At 38.6% G+C, this 23,980-nt stretch overlaps 1 protein-coding gene across 1 annotated transcript in view; it reads left to right on the top strand.

Moving 5' to 3' along the window:
* The window catches only part of UNC13C (unc-13 homolog C), a 1,077,413-nt gene that overhangs the window by 248,036 nt on the left and 805,397 nt on the right, over positions 1-23,980 (top strand). Inside the window, exons 6-7 of the mRNA XM_073568403.1 lie at positions 12,053-12,131; positions 23,580-23,585. Coding sequence (XP_073424504.1) covers positions 12,053-12,131; positions 23,580-23,585 — 85 coding nt within the window. The remainder of the gene's footprint in view (positions 1-12,052; positions 12,132-23,579; positions 23,586-23,980) is intronic.

Raw genomic sequence — 23,980 nt, 5'->3', positions numbered from 1 at the left:
AACATCCAGTGTTTGCCAAGCTGTCATTTGCATGACAGTGCGGCAAACATAGCTCCTTGGCCAGTTCCTTTGACCTCATAATTTTCATTTGGTCTGACATGCACTGTGAGCTGTGAGGTCTTATATAGACAGGTGTGTGCCTTTACAAATCAAGTCCTATCAGTTTAATTAAACACAGCAAGACTCCAGTGAAGGAGTAGAACCATCTCAAGGAGGATCACAAGGAAATGGACAGCATGTGACTTAAATATGAGTGTGTGAGCAAAGGGTCTGAATACTTATGACAATGTGATATTTCAGTTTTTCTTTTTAATAAATTAGCAAAAATGTCTACATTTCTTTTTTTGCAGTCAAGATGGGGTGCAGAAGTGTACATTAATGAGAAAAAGTGAATATTTTTAAATTTACGAAATGGCTGCAATGAAATAGAGTGAAAAATTTAAAGGGGTCTAAATACTTTCTGTACCCACTATACGTTATGCTAGTTCATGTAGCTGAATCCCCTGCACATAATAATAGTATTAATCTTTATTAACATAGCACCAACATATTCCGCTGCGCTTTACTATTCAACAGTTCATATACAACAGTCATAACAAAGTTAGTTAATACAACAATTAATGCAAAGATATTGATGACCCTGCTTATTAGAGATTACAATCTGCAATGAAGTGGCAGTAACGAAGTACAGATGCTTATTTGCAGGGATGGTCCAACCATCTTGAGGAAGTGGGGGTAGACAAATTCTGCATGACAATATTTGTAGTGCTTTTGGAAGCGATGAAGTTTGATGGAAGGTTATGATCAGAGAAGTGGAGAATGGAATATATATAAAAGTACTTTGAGTGGATCACCCTAAACAGATGTTTTTAGGGAGCACCTAAAGCTTTGTAACTTGTGGTTAGTCCTAATTTCTTGGGGTAGCGCATTGCAGAGGATTGCTGCAACTCAGGAAAAGTCTTAGAGCCAGGATATTAGTCGAAGGTCGCTTGCGGAGCGTAATGAGCAGGTAGGACGATAAACAGACAGGTAGAAGATGTAGGGGCATGCCACACTGTTGAGATCTTTGTGAGTGAGAGCAAGCAGTTTAAATTGGATCATATAATGTGTGGGCTGTCAGTGGAATGACTGGCACAGAGCGGAGGCGTCCAGGTACTGATTAGCCAGCTGCATTAACCCCTTACTGCCATTGGACGCAATAGTACATTCAATGGCAGTACCCCCCCTTTGAATCATGATCCACCTGCTCCTATTAACTAGTTAAATCCCGCTGTCAAACGGTGACAGCAGGACTTAACTAGCGCTGCTGGGCCGGAAATACGCGCATCGCCGACCCCCGTCACGTGATCGGAGGTCAGCGATGCGTTGCCATAACAACCTGAGGTCTTCCTAGAGACCTCTATGGTTGTTGATGAGGCACTGCTATGATCGCCACCTGGTCGGTTCTCATAGCAATGCTGTAATTCTTCTACATATAGGCGATCTACTCATCGCCTATATGTAGCAGAGCTGATCAAGTTGTGGATGCTTCTAGCCTCTCATGGAAGATATTGAAGCATGCCAAAATTAAAAAAGTTTTAATAAATAAAAAAATATAAAAGTTGAAATCACCCCCCTTTCACCTCATTCAAAATAAAACAATAAAAAAATCACACATACATATATTAGGTATTGCCACAATCAGAATTGCCCGATCTATCACTAAAAAAAAGCAGTAACTTGATCGCTAAACGGCATAGCGAGAAAATATCAAAACGCCAGAATTGCGTTTTTTTGTCACCGCGACATTGTATTGCAATAACGGACGACCAAAAGACTGTATCTGCACATAAATGATGTCCTTCAAAATTTCAGCTCAGCACACAAAAAATAAGCCCTCACCCAACCCGAGATCAAGAAAAATGGAGATGCTACCGGTATCAGAAAATGGCGCCTTTTTTTAATTTTTTTTTATCAAACTTGGGAATTTTTTTTCACCACTTAGATAAAAAAAGAACCTAGACATGTTTGGTGTCTATGAACTCGTAATCATCTGGAGAATCATAATGGCAGGTCAGTTTTAGCATTTAGTGAAAAAGCCAAGCAAAAAAAACAAGTGTGGGATTGCAATTTTTTTGCAATTTCACCGCACTTGGAATTTTTTTCTTGTTTTCAAGTACATGACATGCTAAACCCAATGATGTTGTTCAAATGTACAACTCATCCCACAAAAAATAAGCCCTCATATGGCCATACTGATGGAAAAATAAAAAAAGTTATGGCTCTGGGAAGAAGGGGAGCAAAAAACGAAAACGTAAAACCGAAAAAAGCTCTGGTCATTAAGGGGTTAAGGATGGACTGAAGAGGTGAAAGTCAAGTGAGGGGGGTGCATGTGCACCCCTGTTAATGTATTTCAGGCATAATATTTATGATAGTTGTAGATTTATTATACAAAGAGTCAATGTTGAACACAGTTTACATCTTTATAAAGGCTTGTGCCTAAATGGTGTATTTAGTGGATCAACACTGATGGTTGAAAGATGCCATTGCATTTACTTAAATGGAATCCTCATGTTCTGCTTAGTAAAATTGGAGAATATACTGTACTTCTCCGACAGCCAATATGACTGAAATTTACTGAAACAGAAGTTTTCTAAACCTACTGTTAGTATATGCCTTGGTAGAAAAATCCTTACATAATAAATTGGGGCATTAAGTGAACATTTTTCTCCATTTTTTTCTAAATAGCACAAAAAAACAAACCGCATCAACAGAGCCCAATATCTAGTCTGTAATAGAGTTGAGCGAATTTTTCAAAATTCAGTTCTGATTACGATCACCGGAGAATATTGTATTTACAAAATTCCCAGAACATCATTGGAGTCAATGGGAGTAGAAATTACAGAATATGTTCAAAATCGATCGTCAAAAATAAATTCGGCACAAATAGGGTGCCAGTATGGTACAGATGTGGCAAATTCAGATACAGTGACCAATTTTGAACATATTCACTCACCTCTAGGCTGTAATACAAACAAATGATACACTTTTATTATACATCTGGCCAGTAGACAAATTACGTGTACATGATGGGTATCACGAAGCAATCACTGACCTCAGGGAGACCAGTCAAAGAAAACACGGCGGCAGCCAGCAAAGGCGCTCAATCAGTGAAATCCTAGGTGCAATGCTGCCTGGGAAATATGAATATGCAAATAAAGTCTGTGGAGCCTTATTTAAGAGTCTCAAACACGGGACTAGCCAGATCTTCCTCCAGGGAAGGACCCAGCCAAGGGGTGGCTCCTTTCAGAAACCACCATTACCACAATATTAAGTGGCCCTTTAAGTCAATATCCAGCTCTTTACAAGTTTACATGATAAAGATAAAAATTGAGATCTGTAGCCAGTGAGCTTCTTTTGGATTTGTAAGGTTCTGTAGCATTTCCTTCGAGAAACAATGTGCTATGTTATGTTCGGAGACATTCCTATTTTAAGAAGTGTTAATTTTTTTTCTGTGAGACACATTTATATGTTTTGCTGATTACCTTTGTGTCAGGGTTCATAATAGGGTTTCATGTTGTTTATTTGCCCTTACCTAATAGATGTTACAGAACAACTTCATCTATACCTAGTAGGTATACAATATTTACTGCATTTATACATTTTACTTGTATATAGTAATTAACCTACATAATTCTGTCTTAGGGCTCTTTCACAAGTCAGTGTCTCTGTCATGTGTGGTGACAGTTTTCATTTGTAGCGGAGACACTTATACACGCAGACCCAATCAAGTGAATGGGTCTGTGCATATGTCAGTGTGTTTCCACAAAACATGCTGACATGTCCGATTTTTAGCAGCAGCATGGGCCACAACATTTCCCACACACGTGCACACTGATAACACATGGATGACATACATATAAGTGTGACATTTTTACCAGTGCCTGGGAATCAGCGGTACTGTTCACACTGTTCTCCGGCACTGGATGCAGTAGACAGCTTTCATCAGTGTCCCCTGCTCTGCCTGCAATCAGCGCAAGCAGGGGGCAATGTTGAGAGTTTTATCAATGGTAAGATTAGGAATACATTTTTTTCAAAAATCACATTGTTCTCACCTTAACACCTAATCACCCGAAGCCATTGTCCCCTGTAAACAAACAAAAGAAAAAACAACAATATCCCTCACCTGTTGAAAGTTGAAAGTTTACCTCTGGTCATAGGCATCAGCTAATGACACTACTACTAACCCCATCAGGAGTATTAATCAGATGGTGCCTGCACTAAAAATAAGTTAAAAAAAAAAGTGGGTTCTTCTGTATTTTTGATGACCATTCAGGCAAAACTGACAGCTGCGGGCTGCAACACTCATCTGTCAGCTTTAGCCTGGCTGATTATTGATTCTGGCTCATTGCCCTGCTCTTCCCACTTGCACTATGGTGGTTAATATTTGGGGGGTTGATGTCAACTTTGTATTGTCCAGTGACAGCAAGCCCACGGGTTAGTAATAAGATGCCTCTCCATTACTAAACAGCCCATAGTTATGTTGTAAATAAACACAGAGTCAGTAAAAAGACCTTTATTTGAAATAAAAAAACCCACACTTTTACTTCAATGAGATCACCGCTAGCACTGTGAGAAAAAAAGTCTGACAGTGCAGCGCTGAGCTCATTGAGCTCACCGCAGTTTAGAGTGAGAAATTCTCACTGTGAATGCAGTGAACTAACTGAGCTCAGCGTTACGCCATGAGAAAAAGTCTCATGGTGCTAGCGGTGATCTCATTAAGGTCACCACAGTTCACCATGGGACCCAGTCTCACTACAAGAAGTCATTCTCCCCAGCTCTTCAGCATGAGCGGTCGCCTACAGCCACTGCTCATGCTGATGAGCAAGTGTTGCACAAAAATATTACAGCATTGGACACTATGGATTTTTTCAACTTCGAACAGGTGATTTTGTTGTTTTTTATTTTTGTTTGTATACAAGGGACAATAGCTTCAGGGAATTAGGTGTTGAAGTGAGTGTAATGTGATATTCTATTTTATTCTTAATATTACACTTGAATACAACTCTCAACATTGTCCCCTGCTCGCGCTGATCGCAGGCAGAGCAGGGGACAATGATATGAACTGTCTTTAGCACCCGCACCTGATAACAGCATGAACTGTACCAGCTTTTCTCAGGCACTGGTACGTGTGATGTGGCACACATATGCCATATGTATGAAGCACACAGACATGGATATCTTAAGATGTTTGAAAGTCATGTGAAAGAGCCCATACCTTGGGTATGGAAAGTATTCAGACCCCTTTAAATTTTTAACTGTTTCATCGCATTCATTTAGTAATTCAAAAAAGTTCATTTTTTCTCAATAATGTACACTATGCACCCCATCTTGTCTGAAAAAAATAGAAATGTAGAAATTTTTGCAAATTTATTAAAAAAGATCAACTGAAATGACGTGGTCATAAGTATTCAGAGTTCAGACCCTTTGCTCAGTATTGAGTATAAGCACGCTTTTGAGGTAGTACAGTCATGAGTAGAGTTGAGTGACTTTGGTCAGATCGGGTTCCATGAAACAAAATTTGTTTCAGATGAAACTAGTCCGACTAGGGCAAAAAAAGTCAGAGTTTCATCCAAAACCCGACCCCAATGCACGTCAATGGGAAATAAGAGTGGATGAATGTAATCCGCTCAATGCCGACTTTTATTCCCCATTGACTTGCATTGACTCCTTTGTTATTTTAGCTGTGTGCTTAGGGTCATTGTCTTGTTGGAAGGTGAACCTTTGGCCAAGTCTGAGGTCCAGAGCACTCTGGAAGATGTTTTCATCCAGGATATTTCTGTACTTGGCTGCATTCATGTTTCCTTCAATTTCAACCAGTCATCCTGTCCCTGCAGCTGAAAAACACCCCATAGCATGATGCTGCCACCACCATGTTTCACTGTTGGGATTGTATTGGGCAGGTGATGAGCAGTGCCTGGTTTTCTCCACACACTGCTTAGAATTATGACCAAAAAGTTCTATCTTCATCTCATCAGACCAGAGAATGTTATTTCTCAGTCTGGGAGTCCTTCATGTGTTTTTTAGCAAACTCTGTGTGGGCTTTGATATGTCTGGCACTGAGGAGAGGCTTTCGTTGGGCCACTCTGCCATAAAGGCACAATTGGTGGAGGGCTGCAGTGTTGGTTGTCTTTGTGGAACTTTCTCCCATCTCCCTACTGCATCTGTGGAGCTCAGCCACAGTGATGTTGGGGTTCTTCTTTACCTCTCATCAAGGCCCTTCTTCCACGATTGCTCAGTTTGGCTGGATGGCCTGGTCTAGAAAGACTTCTTGTGGTCCCAAACTTCTTCCATTTAAAGATTATGGAGGCCACTGTGCTCTTAGGAACCTTGAGTACTGCAGAAATTCTTCTGTAACCTTGGCCAGATCTGTGCCTTTCCACAATTCTGTCTTTGAGCTCCTTGGCCAGTTCTTTTGACCTCAAGATTCTTTTTGGTCTGACATGCACTGTGAGCTGTGAGATCTTATACAGACAGGTGTGTACCTTTAAAAATCAAGTCCTATAAGTTTAATTAAACACAGCTGGACTCCAATGAAGGAGTAGAACCATCTCAAGGAGCATCACAAGGAAATGGATAACATGTGACAAATATGAGTGTCTCAGCAAAGGGTCTGAATAATTATGACCATGTGATATTTGTTTTTCATTTTAACACATTTGCAAAAACTTTTACATTTGTTTTTTTTCAGTCAAAATGGTGGTGCAGAGTGTACATTAATGAGAAAAAAAATGAACTTTTTTGAATTTACCAAATGGATGCAATGAAACAATTTAAAGGGGTCTGAATACTTTCCGTACCCACTGTATTGCACTTAGTCGTGTGAATTAAAATTCAGAGCTACATTCACATTTCTATATTTTTGACAGCTGAAATCTCCTACCATTGGTGTTTTCCATATTAGACAGCGTAATTTATACAGACACAATAATATGATGTAGTTAAGCCATGTTCACACGTTCATGAGTCATGACATTTTAAGGTTTTAGAGTTTGTGCCTAAATCCTGACATAATCCGCTGTCATTCCTCATGTAATGCAAGAGAATGGGATATTTACATATCTTATTCAGATGCTTCAAACATTTGCATTGAGTATTGCAAACTTAAAAATCCATATCGCATTATTTCCATGCTTTCTGTGGTTTTTTTTTCTTTTTTACAGCAACAGGTATTAAAAAATTACAAGACCATTTACAGTTTTCTGTTAAAAAATTGAAATGTATTTGTTAAAAATGGATACTATTTTTACGGCATCAGTATTTTTCTGTGCACCCATAGACCTGAATTGGTTTACAGAAGAAACTAGTGCATCCTGCAAATTTTTTTCACACGTAGATTCAGTCAGTGAAATCACTCATCTGCACTGCCCATTCGAATAACATTATTCTAAGTGTTTGTGAAAACATATTATCTTTGGTGCATTTGTATGGAGATGGACATATTACCCTCTTTTCCCCTCAAGAACAAGTGTATTATTATATTGTGTAATGCGAATTGTGGTTTGCATTAATGGTGTTGATAATGTGTTTTTGGACAGTAGGGAAAGTAAGAGTTAATGGTTGGGACTATCCCAGAATGGGAGGGGTCAGGCTGAAGGGACAAGAGACAGCTCCTGTCAGATCATCAGAAAGGGCCCACAGTGCGTAGAGAGAAAACTAAAGGTCTGATGTGAGGAGTCCAACATGATGCGAGTGTCCCTAACGAGAGAGGAAACAGACAAGTAATAGCGAGATCTTAGCTGAGAGCAAGAGAGAAGTGACTGAAGGAACAAAGTGATTGATCGGAGATGGGTCGTGGGACAGAGTACGTAAGACAAAGAGAGTACCCTGGGCGGGAGTTCCAGAATGTCAGAGACTGAGCAAAGATAAGTACTGGCTATATTGGCAATATAGTTCCCCAGAGGGGAAAGAAGACGAGAAACCACTGGTTGAGAACAGGACTCTTACAAACTGGACTGTAGTACTGAGCGGGGTGTGGTGAGGTAGAGAGGAACGTTGAAGATAGAGGATTAGCAAGTGAGGAGTAAGGAATTCAAACCATATGTGAAGAATGTTCCTTATTGTAAAAGAAGCATTCATCAAGTCGAGTGTCATCTATCCACTGTATATATCATCGAGTAACGGTTTATTTTTGACTAATTTTCTCCCTCATTTAACTGTCAAACACCTGGTCCTAGCCAACCCAAGTAATCGGTTACATGTGGCCTACAAGGGCTTAGCACCCCCACAGCACAAGTCCACACATCCAGCCAAGACCCCACCTTTGTGTAGTATGCTGGGGCGCAAAGGACAAGTACTTCGCCCATGGCTACTGCCCATGCCACGTTACACATTTGTCCATAATATCTCTTATTTTATTATAAAGATTTTCTGATCTGTTCTACCAAATGCAAAGAATGAATATTCTTCAACAATCTAAAAAGCATGATGTATGACAACAGGTTAGCATCCATACAGCACGAGTAAATATTGACCTGCATGTTTCATTATTTTTGTGCTGCTTGAATTATTACATGCTGTTTTAATGTTAGAATTTTTAATATTAATTACACTAGAAATAAAGACAGTTATGTGCTTTGCTGCACAAACTAATATGAGCTGCCAGCCTAATAGGTTTTGCTGAATTATTTATAGACTTTCTACTGCTATTTTTACTATTTGACTGCAAGCTTAGTGGTTATGTTTGAATTTTCTTGTAATATTTGCCTATTACTACATATTAAACAAAAGAAAACTCCTCTTAGTTTCCCACTTCATTATTTTTATATGTTTTTACAATGTCTGAGAACTCTGATAGGGGCAGGCACACCATTTGTGCCCACATGAACAGCAGCATTGTGGCACCTAAAAAGGCCTATCGGTTTCCTAATGTCTATTAGCTTGCATGTAAAGAACAATAATGAATTTCATGATTCATAGTTAATGGTGGATTGTTTAAGAAATATAAATTTATAAAGTGTGTTCTATGATAAATTATTGGAGTCTAAGAGACCTGTAAATTGTTCTTGCACAGAGAGCCACTGCTCATCTGAGCTGTTGCCTTAAAGGGAAACTGTCGCATAAAAAAATGCAAATGTGGAGCTATACTGCAGATTAATAGAGTTCTGAACCTTCCAACCTCCTGCACTTAGAGCCCCTCTTCCTTGAGGAAATGAACTTGATTCCTGCCAGTAGCGTTTGGCATTCATTTGTGGGGTTGGTGCTGACGTGATTTCAGTCACCGCTCAGAGTATAGAGAGCAGCAGCTCTGTAGCTATGCACAGAGTGGTGACTGAAACAGTGCTGTCACCACCCCTATGATTGAATGAGCGAGCTTGCCAGGATGAGTAAAATTCATTTCCTCCAGGCAGCGGGGTTTCAAGTGCAAGCGCTGGACAGGTTCAGATGGCTATTAATCTGCAGATTAACCCCATATCTGCAAGTTAACAGTTTTTTTTCCACATGATCAGTTCCTTTTAAAGCACCTATAACAGCATTTATTTTTTCTCTTCAGATCTCAGGGTTGTGTTGAATTCCATAAAAAAAAATAAAGATAAAATTGTATACAGTTCTAAGAAAAAAAAAGGTGGCCAAATCAGAATGCTTTGAAAAATTGAATTATTATATAGAGATCAGAGTTTCAGTCCACTGCAAATTGACTTTAATTTGAAATTCCTGAAATTCGTAGGTCCCAGCGAATTCAAACAATTTGTGATGTGATTTGCGAAGATCACAAAATGTACAATTTCCCACACTGGTAGAGATTGCACCAACCAGGGAGCGGTCTCGTAACCTCAAACTTAGCCTAGTGAGATTCCACATAATGCCTTGCAGCTATCACATCATATGACCTAGGTGGGACTGTCACAGGCACTATAAAAGATAAGGGCAGAGAATGCAGCGGTCAAGTTTGGATTTTACAGGCAAGGGATAGAAGGTTAGAACACACAATTCGTCATTACAGATTAAAAATTTAAATGCTGGCAAGGCTCATTAAATGGTCAACATTAACGTTTAGGATTGCTACTTCCTATAGGTGGCACGAGCGTTTTAGTCTCCTTACTCTCTGAAGAGACAATTTGCAAATTTAATTTCCCAGAGGAGCATTGCAAGTCTCCTCACCTTGGCATGTTAGGCTTGATATGCAACTCTCTACAAGGAGAAACGTTACCTCTTGGATCCTGGTTATAGCGATAACAAATTTACTATAAAAAATAGTATTTTAGTTTTTTACAATTTAAAAAAATATATAATCAATAGAGTTGATGAAGCCATATGAAAGCCTGATTTTTGACCTAGTATTTATAGGTAGCATAATGAATTTCATAAGATTTTTTGATTGCTTTTTTATTACTTTTTTTGGCGGTGGCAAATACACTGTTTACATTCTTTTGTGCAATAAAGAGCTCATTTAATTTTTTAGTGTTTTTTATCAATATTGTTGAAGATTTTGAACAGTTTGTCTACATTTTTCCACTCTACAAAGGAGGCTTGAACATGCATTAACAGTACAAAGCAATACTTCTGTGTATTGTCAACATTCTGCTCTCCTATGAAGTCCTGCCTGTGGTTAGTTCTGAGTACTTGCAGGTTTTGTATAGTAAAGCCATCAGCCACTGTGCATGGATTGATCTCCCATTTAGAGCCTGTTTGATACAAGTCCCGTAAACAACCACATTACAGGTATGGCAGATGTCCATAAAGAGTTCCTTAATCCAATGAAATGTGAGCCTTCACAGTTTAACTAATTAAATGTTTGAGTCCGTCAATTCACTTGACTTCTTACACATTTAAAAATGAATTATGCATTCATATAGCAAGATGAGAAAAATAGTTTATTGCATCCCTGCCTACCTTATTGCTCTGTTTACCGAGCTCATTGAGCTCCATGTATACAGTAAAGGAAGAGATAATAGTCCATCCTGCTTCAGTTCCAGTGATCACATGATTCCCAGGTAACAAGGGCCACCATCTGATCATACCACAGCTCCTGGGGAGGAAGCAAAAAAGTATACAGACATTACAACAGGGGATCACAGCTGTATGTAGCAGATCCATTCAGAAAAGTGCAGCTTCTAGTCTTCCATGGAGACTATTGAAGCATGCAAAAAGTAAAAAAAAAGTCTTTAACAATATTAAAAAAAATTAAAACAATATAAAAGTTCAAATCACCCCCATTTTGCCCATTCAAAATAAAATAAAAAAATTATCAAACATATATACAGTATATTTGGTATCGCCACATCCATAATAATTGCCGGATCTATCAATATAAAAAAAGAATTAACTCGATCGTTAAATGACTTAAAGAAAAAAAGTCAAACCGCCAGAATTACGCTTTTTGGGTTGCCGCAGCATTGCATTAAGATGCAATAACGTACAATCAAAAGATCGTATCTGCACCAAAATTGTATAATTAAAACCGTCAGCTCAGCCTGCAAAAAATAAGCCCTCAATCGGCACAATTTATTTATTTTTTTAACAGACTGGAATTTTTTTTCACCACTTAAATATAAAAAGAACCTAGACATGTTTGGTATATATGAAATCATAATAACCTTGAGAATTATAATGGCATGTCAGTTTTAGCATTTAGTGAACATGGCAAAAAAAAAACTATGGGGTTACACTTTTTGCAATTTCACAGCACTTGGAAATTTTTTCCCGTTTTCCAGTACACCATATGACGATATATTAAAACCAATGGTGTTGTTCAAAAGTACAACTCGTCCTGCAAAAGACAAGCCTGACACGGCCATTTTGACTAAAAAATTCAAAAGGTTATGACTCTGGGAAGAAGGGGAGCAAAAAATGAAAATGCAAATTCAAAAATACCTCTGGTCGTTAAGGGGCTAGTAAAACAAAATTGTGCCTCGTAATAAATCAGGGAAAATGGACAAGTCTTGAACTGGTTAATGATGCAGTTACAGTTGTTGGTATTTTCATGTCTGACACATTAGATGCTTTTATTGCAAACATTGTACTTAAAACTAATGTCAGATTTTTACAGTCAAGCTCCTCTCTTTTATTGCAGACCTGGTAGTGGCCTTTATGGAATTGACAGCATGCCAGACCTTAGAAGAAAGAAAACAATACCCATTGTACGAGATGTGGTAGGTAACAGTACCATTAAGAAGATTAAATTAGCTCACAAACTTACTGAATTAATTTATGGTTTAGAAAATTCTGGGCAAAATATAAAGATGATTGGTTTCACACTCACCGAAACAAGGTTCAGCATTGTCAAGTGTTACCCAGTGCAGCTAGTATTTATTAAATATATCATGAATTCATTAGAATCTATGACTATTTATAAGGAGTTTTATAGTATTTATATGAGGAATTCTAGAGAATTTATGAGAATCAATATAATTCATTGCAGATAATGTGACATTCTGTAACAATTAGAGACAATCTACAGTATAACTTTATGAGCTATATAGTTTAAGTTCAAAAAAGACATAGGGTAGGTCCATCAAGTTCAACTTTTCTCTACCAGTTATACATTCTCTATCACTAGATTATTTAGAACCCATAATGTTATTTTTTGTGGGAAAAGCATCTTGTCCTTTTTTAAATCCTGCAATATTTTATACAGTCTAACTACTCTAACTGTACAGAACCATTTGTTATGTGGCTGCCGGAATCGCATTTCCACAACCCGTAATGAATGTCCTCTGGTTTTTTTTTTAATGTCCTTGGAAGGAATAAGTCATGTGCCAGTCCTCTGTATTGACCACACATGTATTTATACTTATGAATAAGATGTCCTCTAAGAAGTTTTTTATTTGTAAGTTAAACAAGCCCAACTTTTTTAACCTCTCACTATATGAGAGGCCTTCCATCCAATTTAATAGCCCATTGCCCACCATCGAAATGACTCTAGTTTCCTGTATCCTTTTTAATAATATGGATCCCAAAACTGAATCCTATGCTTTAGCTGTAGCCTTGTAGGTGATTTATACTGTAGAATGATAACAATACATTGGGATCACAGGATTTTATCTCTCTTTTTATATATCCTAAAATCTTGTTTGGTTTTGCGGCTGCTGCTTGACATTGAGTACTGCTGCTCTGCTTACTTGTAGCCACAATACCCAAGGTCTTCTCCTGTTCTATAGTCCCAATAATATTTCCAATCAATGTATATGCAGCAATACATTTACTCCGACCTAGGTGGATTACTCTACATTTATAAACATTAAACTTCATCTGCCTGTCCAGACATCTAATGTGGATTGTTCTGCAATATTTTACAGTCAAGCTCAGCTGTTCTTATCCTACAAAGTTTTGTGTCTTCAGCAAACAACAACAAAACTTTGTATTACATTTTCTCACAACAGACTCAAAGCAAAGACCGACGTTTTACTCTTAATTCCATCCATAAGGTCATTAATAAAAAGATTGAAAAGAATCGGTCCTAGCATAGATCCCTGCGGTCCCCACTGCTGATTTTACCCCATTTAGAGATGTACCATTTATGACCACTCTTTGTTTCCTGTCATTTAGCCAATTCCTTACCCATCAGCATATAGTTTCTCCTAGTCCTTGCTTCATTATAAGGTAATTATGCAAATTGTCTCTTCAGAGAGGAAGAGGACTAGAACTCTAGTGCCACCTATTGGAAGTAGCAATCCTAAAAGTCAATGTTGACCCTTTAAAGAGCCTTGTTACATGACTTAGGATAAAAGCCAAACCAGAATCTCAATTTGCAGACACGGTGTTTCGGGGGAACTGCCCCTCGACAGTGCAAAGTGTGAGATCTGGTTTGGCTGTGTGAGAGGCGTCTGACCGATATCCAAGAAGTATCATTTCTCCTTGCGGAGAATGACATGCTAAGGCCTGTTTCACACTTCCGTTTTTTCAAATCCGTCAAAATCCGTTGGTTTCCGTAAAAAAACGGATCCGCCATTTTTTTTTCAGGATCCGTTTTTTTTGTCCCATAGACTTCCATTAGCGGTTACCGCGGATCCGTCAAAAAAACGGATCCGTTTTTAAAAAAACGGATCCGTTTGCATCAGTTTCCGTCAAAAAAACGGAAACGGATCCGTTTGGCGGACACAAAAACGGAAGTGTGAAACAGGCCTTAGTGTGTCGAGGTAATGTTCATTATAAGGCTGTCATGTGGTAAATGATCAAATGTCTTTGCAAAGTCCAGATATCACATCAGCCGCATTACCAACATCAATATTTTCACTTACTGCACCTCCTTATAGAAATCCAACATGTTGGTTAGGCACAACTAATCTTTCATGAATCCATGCTAGTTGTCAGTTATTATGTTCTCTGCATTATATTTCTGCAGGTCATCTCTTATAATGCCCCCCTAACCTTTGCACATTACTGATGTCAGGCTTACCAGACGGTAGTTGCCTGGATCCACCTTCTTATCTATGAGAATGTACAGTACAAGGCCAAGTGCACACAATGAGCATATGAGTATTTGGACAGTATGTTACATCAGTATTTGTAAGCCACAGCCAGGAGTAACTAAAAAATACAGAAGTGGTGACGTGTTTCTATTATACATTTCCTCTGACTGTTAAACTCACGATTTTGGCTTACAAATACCGAGGTAAAAAATTTACCAAATACTCAATGGGTGTACATAACAAATTTACAAGGGTTGTTCAATGAGCTGAAGCTATCACCTATCCGATGGATAGGAAGTTCCTGATAATAATGGGGGGTTCTACCACTGACACTTCCAATGATTTCTGAAACAGGACAATTTTATCTCCACAACCATTGCTCTATTCATTCTCTACGGGGCTGCTGAAACAAGCTGCGCTCCACACTCGGCAGTCATATAGAGAATGCATGGAGCAGCAGTCAATTATTCTCTCTGCAGTTCTGATCTAAAAAGAATAAATAAAAAGACAGGAGTGCAATAGGATGTTATCCTAATATAACCAAAAACAAGTATGAGAAGGATACACTTAACTTACAGTTTTGTGTGTGATACAACCACTGAAAAACCAGATGCTGCAGCTTCCATAGAAATATCAGAAATGAAATTGCCAGGGGAATGGAAGTGATCTGCGCTTGCTGGAAGAATGATATCCACACTTGGAATATAGTGTGATGGCTTTCTCACGTTTCAGAGTCACACCGACTCCTTCCTCAGGTCAACCACACATAAGAACAGTATACAACAGACAGACATGACAAAATTTAAAAATAATGGCGCCAAGGGGAAATGGGAGGGATGTACATAACCACATGTCATGGAGCAGAAAACCGGTATATGATTATGCATCAAAGTTAAATGAAAGAAGTGTAAATTGTGTAACGCATTATTGTAAAAAAATAAAAACTCCTGTGCTATTATGCTTAAAAAAAGTGAAAAAATAACAAAAAAGGGGGTGGGAGGGGAGAATTTATGATGGCATTTGAACCCAGAGAATAAATCAACAAAAAGCTTCAGGAGGAACTGTGCTACTCGTGTGGCTGTCTGATCGGTTAGCGTATATGGCTAGAACTGGATTGCAAGAACAGCCAGTATTATAAAGGAACTAGGCAGAATTTTTAAACCATGTATGTGAGGAATAAATATGTGTAACACGGGTGTGAAATATAGCATGTGAGTTCAATAGATAATAAATTATTTGCTCTTTAGAAAATGAATCTTTTTAAAAATTTCTGCATTAATATTTAAAAATATTCAGAATTGAGAGTCCTCAGTGGTTGATACCTTTTAATGGCTAACTGAAAAGACATTGCAAGCATTCGAGACTACTCAGGTCTCTTCATCAGGCATAGACTAATACAAGATCTGAAGAATCACATTTTGTATTAGTCAATGCCTGATGAAGAGACCTGAGTAGTCTCGAAAGCTTGCAATGTCTTACCATCTTTTCAGTTAGCCATTAAAAGGTATCAACCACTGAGGACTCTCAATTCTGAATAGTTTTCTATCTACTGGCTAACCCTGTACAAAGATATACATCTTTCCTGCATTAATATTTATTTAATTAAAAAAATATATATACTGGACCATGATATATATTATTTATTTATATATACTCGAATATATGACTGACTGCTGTAGAGATTGTCAATAATCAAGGGTAAATGTTTCTGCACTTTATATTGGGACAGCAGACTCTGACAGTGTTTCTATGGAGTGAGTCATCAGTTAGATCTGGGCCAGAGAGCCTGAAAAACGGAGGTTCCCCTATTTTCTCATTCATAGAAGAATGAGGTCACTGGAGTTCACAGCGTGGGAACTTTTCAGCATTCATATAGCCAAGTGATTGAAACGACAAAGGAGCCCAAGCACAGGGGAAAAGAAGTCCTGACCAACAACATAGTATTTTGCAGACCTTTCAGTAAGATTACTGTAGAGTAGGTAGAGGTTTGTATACTATAAATGATAATTATAAAGGAGAACTGAGAAGGTGCATGTAGCAAAGCTAAAACTATTTTGTTATGGGTGGACACTGTGACTAATAAAATTTATTAAAAACTACAGCTAGATGTAGAAAATGTATACTCATTGTGCAGGATAGGTTTTACAAGCAAGAATACCCCCCAAGAAGCTTATGGAAAACTCATTTAATGCCACAAAAAACATCAGCCAGCCATCCTTGCTTACAAAAACATTGATACCTACAGTGAATAATTATGAGTTCAACATGTTCACCACCATTTTTAGTTCAGCCAATAAGGAAACACGATAAATCCTACAAGAACATTGGCACATATTTCTAGGTGATCCTGTTCTGGGCTCATTTCTACCAAGAAATCCAGGCATTATATTTAGGAGGGCTCCAACCATTAGGAACATCATAGCACCCAGCCGTGTATGTACTAATAGTACAAAGAAGGACCAGTTTCTGAAGGAACCAATTAATGGAATGTTTAAATGTAATTTGGCTAAATGCCTATGTTGTAGCTCCATCTCACAGAGAACCACCTCTTTTACCTTTGCTGGCACTAACGAAAAATTCTCACTAAAAGGGTTTCTGACTTGTCAAACTAGTCATGTAAGGCTGGTTTCACACTTGTGTTTTTTTGCGCTGCTTTTTAGCGCAAAAAAATGCTTGCGTTTTTTCCTCTATATTTTATATGGGGTGCGTTTATGTGCGCATACACATGCGTTTGTACACGCTTGTATGCGCATGCATTTTTTTGTAGTGTGCGCTCTGGCGCACAAAATGCATCCTGTTGCATTTTTTGTGCGTCCAACTTGCCCCAAAAAAATGCATGCGCACGCAATGCATTTTTTTACAGCAAAACCCCCATTGTACTCTATGGGTGCACATACGTGCACATTGTAATGCGCACACATGCGCAAAAAACGCACCAAAACCCGCAAAAAACGCACACAAACGCATGATGCTTTTTTTCCATGCGTTTGTGTGGGCAAAAAACGCGCGGCAAAAAAACCAAGTGTGAAAGTAGCCTAATTTATGTTATACAATGCTCCTGCAGAAAACAGTGTGTGGGTAAAACTACACCGCCATTACATAGAAGGCTAAATAACCACAGATGTAAAATTAAGAAATGCTACCCTCAACATGGTCTATCTCAGCGTTATATGGGATTATATTGGATTCAAAATCACCCCTGTTGAGCACATACCTAGCAATACCATAAATCTCATTCAGCATTTCAACTAAAGAAATCTACTGAATTTACAAATTAAATACCCTAAAACTAGCTGGGCAAAATGAGATTTCAGATATTTTTAACTGATGAGTCTCTGAGGTTATCATCAATTAAATACATTTTAACCTTCATATGATCAACAGGCCAAGTTACATTGTTTAAATGGTTTTATTATCATTGTTGGTTTTATTACATCTCTTCCAGCCTTATTTATTAATACTAGTTTTTTAATTCTGCTGTTTGATGTATGATGTTGACATCTTTCTCATTGCCCCTATCTCTGGATGTGATTTCATTGGCATTTGGATTCATATCCATTCTTTCCTGTGTTCATGTTCTGCCTTCTTCTGCGTATGACGCTGTGTGGATTCCAGCATATGGCTAAACCTTTCATCCACTTCCAGTAAAAAGACTGTATGGGTGCTTAAGTCTAGATTTATTGAGATGATTTGAACAACAATGGTAGATGCTAACAGATGATATAGTGGAGGAGATAGGTGAAAACAATTGTGGATGAGATTGAGTAAAAACTATAACGAAACAGACAGTACAATACATCAATACTGACAGATAACAACACAGCAGTCATACAGGGTGCTATTAGAACAGTAGCAGGCATTATTACAGAGGTTGAGTAATACAATACACAATATAGTGGAGAGCTATCTAAGTAACTTAAGGCTGCCAGCATTGCACTAACGGAACAGGGCATTAACTACATGCAGTGCAAGAGCATTACAGTAAGCTAGAAATACATTGCACATATCATGGGAGCTGCAATATGGCTAGCTAACACAGATACATAGCACATATCACATAACTGCATAAACCCTCACCGGAATCCTCTTGACAGAAGCAGTGATTTTGCAGGGAGCAGGACACGTGAGTAGCTCAGAGATCCGGAAGAAAATGGCTACAAGCTTCCAAGCCTGGGAAACCTGAAGGGGTGGTTCTAAATAGAACGACTATTAAAGGGAAAGGATTCTACATCAATGAATAGGAAAAGAGAAGGGCAACTATGACATCTAATGGCCATAGCTGGAACAGTACTTAAGAAATGTCTTGCTGCACATGAATGGGCAGAACAGTTCCTACCTTGGGTGCAGTTCTCTTATGATTTTTTGTCTCCTAAATGAGTTACAGTGTGATCCCCCATGTGCTGTGTTATAAACACATTTAAACACAGTACATAAAACTGTGACTAGAAAGTGATGTTGGTTCCCCCACACACTAGATATATTCTATTATCACCATTGTATAAAATGAGCTAGTAAAACCTTTTCTTATAAGGTCCTTCCTAATCATTAAAGAATGCATTTAAAGCAGTTCTCAAAAGTTTTATTTAGTTATCATAATTTCATATATAGCTTGTCCCTGATGTCCTTAAACAGCTCTTTGGTCTTGGCCATTGTGGTGAGGTTAGAGTGTAATTGAATATGTGAACAGCTGTCTTTTACACAGGTAATGAGTGCAAAGTTGGAGGACTTCTTAAAGAAAAAACTAACAGGTCTGTGAGAGCCAGAATTCTTGCTGGTTGGTAGGTGATAAAATACTTATTTAATTCAATAAAATGCAATTTAATTATTTAAAAATCATTTGCATTTTCTGGTTCAGTAATCTTAATGAAGGGTCAACCAAAAACTATGGAGGATTCCCATGTTGTTTGTGACACGGCCAGCGGAAAAAGGTTACTTTGTGCATTTAATCTGTCAGATCCAACCTGGATCATGACAGTACCCTCCCCTTAATGAGGGGCCTCTGGACCCTCAAGACCACTCCTCATCAGGGCACCACCTACAGCGGGGACACCCAGATCCAGAGTTCACCCCTGCAACTATCTGACACTTCAGGTTAATGACAAACGCACCGCTGGTATAGGCAATGTATGTTCTGGAGGCATCCCTCATCTCCAAAGCGCCGACCTGGGGAACGAGTTATGCATGTGTATGTTCAGTATGAGCTGGTAAGACTCCGCAACACACTTCCACAGGATGTTTTTTGGTGGCCACCCATACATGATTGTACACACACAGGACCGGACCTGAACGTTTATTGCCACACATGCGTTTGTCATATTTCGGTGAACTCATTCTGGGACCGACAACAGAGGTGTCCCTGTTGTGAGTTCATTCTCTGGTTCACTAGTTGTGAGTTCTCCCTCCAGACTCCCTCTGGTGGTAACAGGAGGTAGTGAGGCTAATTTGATCGGTGGAGATCTGCCACCTGAGAATGAGAATGACGATTGGACCTCAGGAGTCTCAGATTGGATTTAAGACAGCCGACGCCCTATTCAGTTGCTGGTGTTTCCTTCTGGCTTGTCAGCTCTTGGTATTCAGCTCTGTTCCAGTCATCTAAAGCTAAGTTTTTCTGCTAATGTTCACACTTGATTTTGTTGGCCTTTTCAGTTTTTTGTGTGGTCAGCCGGCCCCGATTGGGGGCTGTGCTGAATTTCCACTCTTATTTATCAGTATTTTGCCAATTTGCTTTTTGTCCCTAACTAGTTTGGTCTCTTTTGCTCTGTTTCAGAATATTTCAGAGTGCTGATATAGTGGGAGAAGTCTAGTGACTTCAGGGTTAATTTTGCTATCAGAAGTATTGGACAGTATTTTTGTAGGGTTTTTTGCAGGTTGCAGACAGTGTCTTTCCTTTCCTTTCTAGGTAGTTTGGGCCCCATCGTTTGCTCAGCCTATTTTCCTGCCTGTGTTTGTGCCTACATCTTGTTTCACCGTCAATACATGTGTGGGGGCTATCTATTCCTTTGGGGTCTGCTCTGGGGCAGTTAGTTTTCCCCTTTTCATGCTTCAGGCTTATTTAGTCCTCCGGCTGTGACAAAGCCTCTAGGATCATCGTAGGTACGCTCCACGGCTGCTGCTAGTTGTGTGGTAGGATCAGGGATCTGCAATCTGCATAGTTACCAACCTCTCTGGTTTTCTGTGATTAAGCTTGTTTTGCTTTTTTCTCCTCGGTGACCCATTCACAACATGTCCCCCAGTGTCACCACACTCACACCCCCGCTATTCACCCAGGGAACACCACCCTCCAACCCTTTACACCATGAGGTCTGCGCCTTCCAGGGTTGGCTAATGGCGAGGGTTGAGACATGCCCCAATCTCCTGCAGCACACCTGCTGCTCACACTGGAGAGGAAGGGGCCCGGGATATGGAGGAAAAATACACTCCCTGGTCTCCTTCCTCCAAACGACCAGGAGGGGCGGCTTCTTCGATGGTATGGAAGATTTGGCGTAAACCCCGCGGACTATCACACCAGTCTGCACCCCTTCACCTCGGGGAACCCCAGACAGCACCATGGGGACCAACTCCACCCACCTGTCTGGGTACATCTGCCTGTATGAGCAAGTCCTGCTCCCCAGCAGCGACTCTAGGGGGCTTCTTTGCCGGAGCCGCAATTTGATTTTCTGGTTGAGCCAGAGGGAAGGCCCCAGACCCTGATTACTGCCGCTGGAACTGCTTCAACACCGTGCAGCTCCTCACTCACTTCAGTGAGGCCCAGCGGCAATTGCTCACAGGACTTCACATGGCCAAGGCTCACCAGAAAAAATGTAAAGTTGGTGATAATGTCACGTGCCCCGTCCTGTGTGACACGGCCAGCAAAAAAAAAAGGTTACTTTGTGCATTTAATCTGTCAGATCCAACCTGGATCATGACCGTTTGATCCTGTGGGTGTTCAGTAGACTTCTTTTCCCCTGTGTTGTCATCTTTGTCCTCCCCTTCACTTGGCTGTATGAATGCTGAAAGGTTCTCACGCTCTGAACTCCAGTAACTTCATTCTTCAATAAATGAGAGAAGAGGGGCCCTCCTTTCTCAGGTTCTCTGGTCCAGATCTAACTGATGACTCACTCCAGAGAAACATTGCTTCAGTGTCTACACCTCCAATATAAAGTGCAGAAGCGTATATATATCTCATGGTCTGATCTACTTTATGTTTAAGTAAATAGATATTGATACAGTAATTTTTAATAAAATCTTGTTTATTAAGAGCAAATACTTTATTGTATAATGAACAAACACCATATTTCACACCCGTGCTTCACATATTTATTACTCTCATACGTGGTCTAAAAATTCCTCATAGTTCCTTTATAATACTGGCTGTTCTTGCAATCCAGTTCTAGTCAGATACTCCGCCACATGTGTAATACTGTACCTACTGAATCTTTTTATTCATTTATTCAACGGGTTCAAAAGCCATCATAATTTATTTTCTTTTTCCCCTTTGTTATTATTTTTTCACTTTTTGTGCATCATAGCACAGAAGTCTTCCTTTAGTACAATAATTTTGCTACACACTTTACACTTCTCATTTTACTTTGCATAATTCTATACCATTTTTTATGCTCCATGACATGGTTATGTACATTTCTCCCCATTTCTCTTGGCACCCATTTTTGAATTTGTCATGTAGGTATGGTTGTCCTGAGGGAGGAGTCTGTGTGAAATGCGTTGACAATAAACCATCAGACTATATCCAAATATGGATGCCATTTCCACAAGCGCAGGTCTCTTCCATTTCCCTGGCAATTTCATTTCTAACAAGAATAAATGTGCCATGTTCTGGTAATCCATGGAGATCCCAGCATTAAGACGAACACTGATCCATAAGAAGTTACCTATCCTGTGGATAGATGAAAACATCTTTTCACAAGACAACCCCTTGAGGAGAATTTGTGACTTTTTTGTGGATTTTCCGAATTCTGCAAGGTTTGTGAAGAACTCCAGGAGTGATGTTCTTACAATGTCTTAAAAGATTTTGACATAATCTATTGTATTTATCGTAGAACTCTAAGAAGCTCTTTGACCACCCAATAAAAATTCTAGAGAATAACAGATAATCTTATGTCATATTTAAAAAAACTCCTGAAATCAAGTATTATAATTTATAAAATTACCTTAGAAATCTACATCACAATTGTCAGTAATGCATCTATAAATATGAAATCATAACTAAAAAATGTCACCTTAGGCATTTTTTAACTAGAAAATCTGAAAACAAAAAATTTTGTGCAGACAGAAGGGTGAACATACTGCCCTCCCATATTCTAGATTGATTGACGTATTGTCTCTCTATGTTTTCTAACCAAGACTGACAATATCTACTGCTATATGTAATCTGACTGATCTACTTCAGCCCACGTTTAAGGCAGAAAGTTGTGATAAACCTGTTAAGATCTTAGACTATCAAACCAAGAGGGTCAAAGTGAGAGGGTCTGGTTATTTTAGAATTTTTGTACTAAAGCAGCAAAGTGTTTCATTCTTTTCCTTTATGATTCCTATTATGTGATGTGATTTGCTTTTATATTGTGATAATTTTTAGGCTGCATCAGCACAAACATTGTAGCACTTCACTGAGATTCAGGCCACATTTAAGACTAGACAAATTGACTATAAGATACCTTCTACACATATCAAATGTGTTGCAAATGTGTTTTCTTTCCGAAAGTGAAATTACATTACATTTATTATGCAATTTAAGTCTTAAGCTTATAGTCGACTACTGAGAACTTAAAAAAATGATGTAGCAACAGCACAAAAATGTCTTTCTGTAGATCTTTGTGCTGTTGTATTTGTTGCAAGGGTTGCCAATCATTAAAAAGACAATGCTTTCGGTATTTATATTTATTGTATTATTTTGGAGTTATTTTATTGTTTTCATTTTGTATTCACATGTATTTTTTTCTTTTATTTATAGCCATATTGTTAATAGAGTTTTCTTGGTTGGTAATTATTGATTGTCATATGCATACAACTTTTTAGAGAAATCCTTTGTTTTTTTTGTCCTTTTGTTAACAATTCGTTTTTCCTAACCTTCTAAAAAAGCAAATGTGTGTACTATTGATCTTGAAAAAAAGTTCATGCTTTTATATTACTGTGCTATAGTTCTCTAATACTTTTTATTTTTTTTCCTTCTCTAAATATGTGACTGACGTGCAGGCAATGGTAAGTATCCACTGAAATATTATATTATGCATGTGAAGGTTATGTTAAGAATTGCGATAATTAAATAGTTGTTTAAAAACCTTGGGATATTAGAGTTAATGTAGCGTTGGTTAGAAAACAATGGAAACACCAGACCAGTAATGGATTTTTCTGTTTGTCGTGCTTTTCCTCTGCAAAAAATGTGACCTTCCTGTCAGTTTTATTGATTTATTCCCTTTACTTGTCAACTTTGTCATTTGGGGACATAACCTAATCAGTCATCTTGAATTAGAAACTTTTATTTGAAATTACGTTTTGACTTGGTCTTCTGTTGTACCTCATTGTTGTACATAGCAGATGCCAAGAGAGTGATCTATGGCTTCAGTGTAAAAAATAATGAGTATATAGTGTGTATA

This window comes from Dendrobates tinctorius, unplaced genomic scaffold (assembly GCF_039654945.1).
Source record: "Dendrobates tinctorius isolate UK_male_01 unplaced genomic scaffold, ASM3965494v1 ptg000022l, whole genome shotgun sequence".
Taxonomy (NCBI): domain Eukaryota; kingdom Metazoa; phylum Chordata; class Amphibia; order Anura; family Dendrobatidae; genus Dendrobates; species Dendrobates tinctorius.
This window is presented reverse-complemented; position numbering and strand designations above follow the sequence as displayed.